At 45.4% G+C, this 9,039-nt stretch overlaps 1 protein-coding gene across 1 annotated transcript; it reads left to right on the plus strand.

Moving 5' to 3' along the window:
* Positions 1-5,220: 5,220 nt before the first annotated feature.
* Positions 5,221-8,528, plus strand: LOC148035813 (hydroxyphenylpyruvate reductase-like). Its single transcript, XM_087677818.1, has 2 exons — positions 5,221-5,897; positions 7,713-8,528. The coding sequence occupies exons 1-2, from the start codon at positions 5,373-5,375 to the stop codon at positions 8,229-8,231; spliced, it is 1,044 nt and encodes a 347-aa protein (XP_087533944.1). The 5' UTR covers positions 5,221-5,372; the 3' UTR covers positions 8,232-8,528.
* Positions 8,529-9,039: the final 511 nt, after the last annotated feature.

Below are 9,039 nucleotides of genomic sequence, written 5' to 3' on the forward strand. Positions count from 1 at the left end.
TGGACCCACCCCTATCAGAATCGGACCAGTCCAGGATCGGACTACTAGAGTCAGGCGTGACCAACAAAATCGGACCACTGGTCTGATCGGACCAACCCCGCCCGACTGTTAGAGTCGGACCAGACAGGTCCGATTGCCACAATCGGACCGTTCGACTCTTAGAGTCGGACCATCTCGGTCCAATTCCCAGAATCGGACCATCTTGCCATAACACAAAGATAAGGATCTTTTGCTGACTTGACCACAGACCTGACCCCAGTACGCAACCTTGAACACCCCCAGAACCCAATTTGGCCATTAGAACCTCAGAGATTAATGGAACTCAGGGTGCAGAAAGACCGTAGAATGGCCGGGAACCGAGTTGAAAACTCAAATTAGGCTAAGAACGTGGGTAGAAACAAGGTGGAGTTTGCATTAAACTCTTTTTGCATCGGCATTTCACTTTTGTGCTCCACTAAACCTACATAGCAAGAAAAGAGAAAAGCTTGTTTTTGCACCAAGCACCACGAAAGCACTAAGCACAATGTGTGAGTAAGGATCGTCGCTGCTTTCAAATAACAAGGAACATATCTGGATACCTAATAACATTAAGGAATCCACTAGTAGGAGGAGACCCCAAGACTTAGATAGGTGCCTGAGCGCCCTACTAGTAGTACCTGGAGAAAACACAAAGACACAAGAAGCAACAAGATAGAGGAGTGGAAGCTACCGGAGCTAATTGGATTCATTGACAATCTCGTGGAGCTGGAGGCATAAACAATGTCGGGATCAAGAGGTGATCAAGGGGAAGACCAATTAGACTTAGGAGAATTTGCAACTTCGGTCCAAGAACTGGTACACGACTACGATCTACTCACCAGGACTGAGATCCAAGGTAGACCTGTAGAGGAAGTGGTGGCTAAAACCTGTAGCAAAGGAAGCCCATCTCCCTCCACTCTTTTTTGATCTTAACCTAGGAATAGATAGTAGGGCCATGACGAGGTTGATGATGTGCGCTACTCTCCTCCCAGCCTTCTGCTTAGAGCTATTAGAAAATATGAGTGACACCTGTTTTGCAAGGTGTAATCACCCCTTTTTGTCCACCACTCCTCTAAGAGCTAGAGCCGGTATTAAGGAATACCTACAAAGTCGCGCATTTCTATCACGAGGCTTGCGACTGCCCCGTGGCTAAATAGGTGCCCCATTCCTTGCCCAATCATTCACCCAAAAAAAAAGAGAAAAGAAAAAAGAAAAAAGAAAAGAAACAGAAAGAAAAGAAAAGGAAAAAAAAGAAAGTGCTTGCAATCTTCATTCACTATTATGGTGCACCATACTCACTGCATCTAGAGTCCTCTCTAGCCCCTCCCCCACTTCACACTTAGGGCACATCAAGGGCAGGACTTTCAGACCTGTCACCCTGAGTTTTGCACCGCACCTCAGAAACCGCACGAACTGGGTCCTCAAGTGTGGGACATTACCAAGGGCTTGCCGAAGGTTACATCCATCTCCCAATTCCACTGGCACGAGCACCATGCACTACACAGTGAGACAAACACAGACCCTAGGAAGTGCACCACTTTTCTTGCAGGTTATGTTCATGTTTCAAGAATGGGCTGCTTGGCTAACGGCGATCATCTACTACATCCTCCAATGACAAGGAATTTTTCCAGCAGTTGGACATGACCCCATTATTGCAACTTCAGGAGCTTCGCTGCAAAGGTTTCAATGGCTCAACAGATTTCATGTTGACAACCATCCGCCTCCTGATGGGCTGCCATTGGCATAGATCTTGGAACCTCACCGTCTGATGATCCATGCCCACTGCCTCAAGATCTACGGATCGCTTATTAGCACCACAAGTCTGAAGACTTTCAACTCAAAACTGAAGATCCTCTACTCCCAGACAAGGGTTTTCAGCCCAGGCCACGACTTTTCAAGGCAAACAGCGTTCGGGGGGTTTCTCCAGAATAAATCCCTCCAATACCATCCTCCTAAGGGACTGCTTATTGTTTCAAGCGTTTCGAATCCTCAAAAGACGACCGGCTCCATCGGGGCGCCAGAACAGTGAGAAAGATACTGAGAATTGTCAGGAAGACTAAAGCACGCTGGAATCTCTCCTGGTCATCGTCATCAAACTCCATCACCTCTCATTCACAAGCCTCAGTGTCCTCTACCCACCCCTTACACCTAGCAATATCATCATTTATCCCACTACTTCCCATCACAGTGCCATGGGACTGGCACTCGTCTAGGAGGGGGGTAATGTTAACCCCAACACAAAGAAATCAAAAGAAAGCGGAAAAGACACAGGGCAAAGGCGGAAAAAAGGTAGCCCGACTCAAGAAAGAAGAGGAAAAAAGACCAAAAGCACAAGGGCAGCCTTAAAAGTCCAAGGGAAATGCAGAAAGAGAAAGGCGCATTTTAAAATAAAAAAGGCGCACCCTAAAATCTTGTAAAAGAGCGCCGAGCTCTCACTTGTGCAATTTGTAAATGTAGACAGGCGGTGGAAAGGAAGCTAGGAGGATAGATGGACAATGAGAAAAGGGGCCTAGGCTAATGGCCGGCCATGTAAAAAAAGGGGGATGACCGCCCATGGAAATTAGGGCATGTATATAAAGTTAAAAAGTGAATGAGAAGCTCATGCTCGTGTGTGGCAGAAAGCTTCTTCTTCTTCTCCTCTTGTTTCTTGCCTTCTTGCTTGTGCTTGAGAGAGGGATTGAGAGAGTGTGAGGGAGTGATCGTGTGAGGGTGAGGGATCTTGGAGAAGAAGCTCTCCATCTTCTCCCTTCATCTTCTCCTCCTCTCCTCTCTTCTCTTGTCTCATACATGGCTATGGAGGATGAAGCTCATGGGAGAGGGATTGCGGTTGCTTGAGCTTGCCTCAAGGATTGTGGAGCTGCAGGTGCGCAAGAGAGAGGAGGGTACTCGATCAAGCATCAAGGTAAGCTCACTACACCTGTAAGGTAGGCATTGCACGTCGGCTATGTAAGAGGTAGCCATGGCTACTCGGTTCGAAACACTTGAGCAATAAGTGGTCCGTAGGTCTCGGGGTAGAGCTTGAAGAGCTCCCACACTATTCTCAAGCTCTCACCCTTAATATCCAATGGAAAGTCCTATAAGATGAAGACCACATTAAATTTAGATACACTTACGTTTATATCATATAATATTTTAGAGTCAACATACATGATACATCTATGAATTATGCAAATCAATAATCACCAATAATCACATTCCTGAATCATGCCACCTAGTTTCATTATAATTTACAATCGATGTACCAAATTGTAATAGATCAAATAATTGATCTCTCTCTCTCTCTCTCTCTCTCTCTCTCTCTCTCTTTATGATCCTCACAGTGCTCTTGCCCTCATAGTGAGGGCGGGATGCTCGCCTTGTTCACAGGCCCCATTTCCATTCATGCTTCCCCCTCCCAACATGTTGTCAACGCATGGGAGTCGTCTAACCCTCTCCCTCATAGGAACTCTCTCGCCTTACCTAATAGCCCTGTTGCCTTCTGACACTTAGCTGATGTTGCACAAGCGTCGATTGGACCCATCCTCATGAAAGTTCTCCCTCCATAATATATTAAAAAGCTTCAGCTCACCATCCTAGCCAAGAATCTCCACCCCCAATAGAACCTCCTCCCTCCCCTCTCCTCTCCTTCCCATGGCATCCCCCCCACAGGAGTTGTCCCCCCACTTACAACACTAGAATTGAATTCGATCCCTACCAGGCTACTGGATTCTCCCTCGATTCCCGAAGGAGGCTCGATAGTCTCTCTCCCTTGTGCTATCACGGTTCACCTATTGGAGTCTCTCCTGAAGGTGACAGCGAGCTCTCTCTCCGGTCATACCACATCTGCCGTGAAGGATAGCAACCCGCAGCCCGCTGCCCATTGATCACCACGTGTGACGTGACACGTCCATGTTGTTAGCGTCCGCAGGCCTGCTTCATCGAGCATCTTGACTCGTGAAAGAATAGCAGTTGATCCACTCTGGCATCCCAAGCGGCCACCTTCTTGGTGGGATATGCTAAAGGAGTGGTGGGGAGTCATGACTCCTGAGTCAGATGTCGACTGTAGTCTGCGCAGGCTGCAGCATTGCCTGTGTAACACATGCTTGTAGGGCCTAGGCTGTCATCACTGAGTAGTGACTCGTGACTCATGAGCAATGAGCATTGCTTCCAACTTCCAAGGTCGAACTCCTGAGTCCTCACTACTTAGTCGCGACTCGCCATTTGTTGAAGCACTCGTGAGTGTGCGTACAACAGTAACTACTTAGACTCCTGAGTCCTCACTACCTAGTCGTGACTCACCATTTGTTGAAGCACTTGTGAGTGTGTGTACAACAATAACTACTTAGACTCCTGAGTCCTCAGACTCTTGAGTCCTCACTACATAGTCGCGACTCGCCATTTGTTGAAGCACTTGTGAGTGTGCGTACAACAGTAACAGTCTAATATCTGTGGTAGAAATTAGAATGTGAACTTTGAACTCAGTTTTAGGATGAAGCATGCTACTGTCTACATACCTTTTGTGAGTTAGGAGTCAGGACCCAGGAGCTTGATCCACGGGTGATGGTCCTACGGATGGTGATGGGCCTCCAGTGCATGCTGCACAGTCCACTCTCGACTCTCGAGTCTCAATCTCTCACAGTTCACTTAGAAGTTAGCACTATCTAGTATCTTGATTCTCGATTCACATATTAGCCCACCACAGTCCTAAACCCTAGATTGAAGATAGTACAGCCTATACTATCTGTTTTGCGAAAATCAAGAAACTTAGATTATAGAAACTTGAAAGCCATATGGGCCCTGGCACTGGTCGGCGGCCACTTGGGTTGTGGTCAATGACTCATTGGCCCATGGCCCATGGGCATTGGACATTGGGCATTGTTCCTTGTCCTTGGGCTAGGCCATGGCCTATCTAGTATCAATGCCACATGTGACATCATACATGGGTTTATATTAACATTTGACTGGCCATTTTTAACTCCACCCGTTAAAATGACACTCTTGTAAAATACATGCACTTCAAAGATGACGTGGAAGTTAAAAATGTGAAAGTAAAATAAGTGCTATGGACCTAAAAACGTGCATGGCGCCCTTCAAAAAGCAGGCTATTGTCATTGTCATTGTCGGTAAGGGGCAGACGTCACTAGAGGTGGGTGCGGGTTGTCAGCTTTACTTGGTCAAAAGATGGGGCAGAAAAGAGGAGGTTCGAGGAGGTGCATTGGCGAATATTGGATTCGCCTTTATTTAGTCAAGACGGCGATGAGGATGCGCAGGCCTGACAGAAGAAGAAGAAGAAGAAGAAGAAGCTGCGGAGACGAAGGGGCTTCGCTTGCTCAACAGAAGAAGGTGGCAAGGGAGGCCTTCCGCTGCGGTTGGCCATGGCGTCGTCCGATGAAGCTCACAAGGCCTGCACACAGAAGCCCTGCGTCCTCCTCACCTTCTTCCCCCCTCTCTACTTCCCAGATCTGCTGCCGGCCTTGGAGGAGCGCTTCACTCTGATCCATTCCTATGTTGATCCAGCCGGCTATAGGCATCGTGATGGTAGTGATGATACTGGTCAATTCAATGGCGATGGTGATGACGACGCTTGGAAACGGCCCTTGGCCCTGCACGCTGCCTGTGTGCGTGCCCTGATTGGCGTTCGCGTCTCGACCGAGCTCCTCGACTCCCTGCCCAACCTCCGCCTCATCGTCTGCCCTGCCGTCGGCTTCGACAAGATAGACCTTGCCACCTGCCGCAGCAGGGGTGTCGCAGTCACTAATATCCCAGACGTCTCCAGCGATGACATTGCTGACCTTGCCATCCTCCTGATGCTTGCCGCAGTCCGCCGGTTATGCCCGGCTGATCGATACGTTCGTAGTGGCTTATGGCCCCTGCACGGCGCCTACCCGCTCACTAATAAAGTATGAATTCTGCTGCCTTGTATTTTCATCAGCATGCTATAAACTGTCTCTGTATTCTTTAATTGCTATGTAGGATGTGACATTTCTGCTGCCTATCATGCCATCATCATGCAATAAACTGTCTCTGTATTCTTTAATTGCTATGTAGGATGTAACATTTCTGCTGCCTATCATGCCATCATCATGCAATAAACTGTCTCTGTATTCTTTAATTGCTATGTAGGATGTAACATTTCTGCTGCCTATCATGCCATCATCATGCAATGAATTATCCCTATCCTCTTGAAGTGCCGCATAGAATGCCAATCACACACTCCAGTTGACACATAAACTATCCTTTCTAAATGCCATATTTTCAGATATCCTAATATGCCGATGATGGTGTACATGCACGCTGATGTACTTCCCTAGTAATAAGACTTCATGAATGCATGTCTCACATGTGGGTGTGTGTGTGCATGTGTGTTTCTCATACTTCTTTTTGGGGGGAGGAGGCGGTGGGCTTGTGTATTTTTGGCGAAACTGCCAATTGAGAGTGGGAAAGCTTGCAGGATCATGTTTTGCATCCAGAATGTTTGGACATATGCAATCAGATTTTAGAGTGCCCTGTGTTTTTCCTTCCACCCCCTGCAGCAACGGTCTTACTGTTACAGGAAGCTTCATGGCTTCCACGATACATTCCCACAAAATGGTTAAAAGAGGGTTTGGTACAGGCAATGTCCAGGGGCGATAAGGGCAACAATGTTCACAGTATTGACAAAATGTGAAACGTGGTCCTTAGTAGGTGAAGTGTTGCATGAATTACAACTAAATGTTTGCAAGATGGTTTTGTCACGTGAATATTGGTACAAAGGATGAAGTGGCTGGAACCTTCCTGATAAAGTGATGGAGCAAGGAGGTTTGAGCAGTTGCCCTTGTGACAGCTCCAAATGTGTGCAAACTACTCAAATGCATTTTATGCCATGTAGCTGGATTGTCTTGAGGACTATGTAAATGCAAATTGGTCACATATAGTATGCTTGCAGGAAGAACAGGCAAAATATATTTGCATGCAGGTAAAGGCACTTATGTGGGCATGGTAATGGAAGTTAGCCATGATCTGCAGCCTATCTTAGCTTGCAATGACCAGAATTTAAGATGTATGGTGGTTCAATGAATGCTCCATGGGGAGATCCTTTGTGTTTGCATCTATGAGTGGCTAGTAAAGGTGGTCCTTTGTGGAGGATTTGACAATGCTTCCAAACATATACTGCCTAGACACCTCGTCAGAGTTGCACATGGTTGCAACAGAAAGGCAATAATGGTATAGAGCCTTGGCCATGCCTGGTGTGTGTAATTTGTGGAAGCACCCAATGTTGCACGATCAGGATTACACTCATACTGCATCTGTGCTGGGTCCTGGTTGAATGGTGGAAAATGCCTACTTGGTAGCTCGGAGCACGATTGCTAAACCAGGTAGTTGCAGGGCCTATATAAGGAAAATGGGGCCTTTTTTTTTATTTTTCATGGAATACAATTGCATACTGAGTTCTTCCTGGTACATCCTGACGATTTAAAGAATTGATAACGGTGCTTGATATTCCTCCTGTTTGTTTCGGAAGTAAAATTGGTACATTTTCCTTTTTACTTTGCTTTCACAGTGAAGTGTATGATGCTGTGATTCTTGTGCAGTGGTTAATCCGTCTGCTTGGTATAAGAGCAGATGCATGTGATGTGAACTTTTGCACAGAAGTTACTGAGTACAATGCCCCAGTATGTAGAATGGTTTTTTCTTTTTTTGTTATACTCTAATTTTGCATGTGATTTGGTATGTAGGCTAGTGGTCGGAAAATTGGCATTGTGGGTCTTGGATCCATTGGCATGTGTATTGCAAGGAGAGCTGAAGGATTTGGTTGCAAAATATCATATTATGGGAGATCAAGAAAGCCAACAGTTACATACACTTACTATTCAGACCTAGAGAAGCTTGCAACTGATTCGGATGTGCTATTTGTCTCCTGCTCTTTAACTCCAAAGACTCGGCATATGATCGGCAAAAGAATATTGGATGCTTTGGGTCCACAAGGCACTCTAGTAAATATAGCTCGTGGGCCTATTGTGAATGGGGCAGAGCTTGGGATAGCATTAAAGAGTGGGCATCTTGGCTCTGCTGCGCTTGATGTATATGAAAATGAGCCTAATGTTCCCAAAGAGCTGTTGGCTCTGGAAAATGTTGTACTAACTCCACACATGGGAAGTGGGACCATAGAGACTAGGAGGATTATGGGACAGATCACTGTTAAAAACCTGGAGGCATGGTTCTCTGGTAAACCCCTTGAATCACGCATTGTTTAGAAGGGGTCTATGACCTTTATGATAATGGTAATATCTCTAGACTCACTGTTGAGTCGAAACTGGTGGGAGAATTAAATTGAGGAGTTACCATTCTAGTAAAAATTAAGGATGAATTTTAGCCCAAAGGTTATTTTTGGAATATTAAGGCTAATTTTTTGAGCTTAAAAAGCCAAAAAATAGCCCTTATATCCAAAAATTAGGATATTTTGATACTTGGCATTCCCCTTGCTTCTATCTTGTCCCTAGTTCACCTAGTTGTAGCTTGCTTTTGATTGATAATGTATATCTTTCTCTCTCCATTTTGTTTAGATATTCTATGGTGTTTGAATTAGGGTTTTTGGAAAGAAATGGGCAGTATGTGATGAATAAGCAGCATAACATAGGGGTTTACATGTGTGTGTGTGTGTGTGTGTGTTGGGGGGGTGCTACAGTTTCCCGCTGTCATGATAGCCTTGATCATGCATATACATGACTCATAATTGATCTCATGATCAATCATTCTCACAAACTCATTTTTCCTTGGATTTCGTAGCCACATTGTCACCAAAGATGGTTGATAATCGGAGTCTAGAGCTTGCACATATGTTGAGACATTTTGACATCAATGAATAAGATCACAAATAAGTATGATGGAAAGAATAAATTTACCATTGGATTAGTGCCTTTTTCCTTGAAATTTTATTTGATTCAGAGGTAAAATTAAAAGTTCACCGTGGTAGTGGGTAAGTTTTGACAGATCTAGTTTATACATCTACATTTTGACACCATTGAATAAGATCACAAATAAGTAAGATGGAAAGAATGAATT

This window comes from Lygodium microphyllum, chromosome 5 (genome assembly GCF_053477565.2).
Source record: "Lygodium microphyllum isolate KBCC chromosome 5, Lygodium_microphyllum_v1.1.10, whole genome shotgun sequence".
Taxonomy (NCBI): Eukaryota; Viridiplantae; Streptophyta; class Polypodiopsida; order Schizaeales; family Lygodiaceae; genus Lygodium; species Lygodium microphyllum.

What these genes read in the sequence shown, in the direction of transcription:
- LOC148035813 (XM_087677818.1), top strand. Translation starts at nt 5,373, where the DNA reads ATGGCGTCGTCCGATGAAGCTCACAAGGCCTGCACACAGAAGCCCTGC. An exon ending in CCTACCCGCTCACTAATAAA is followed by an intron (nt 5,898 to 7,712) that starts GTATGAATTCTG and finishes TTTGGTATGTAG; the next exon opens with GCTAGTGGTCGGAAAATTGG.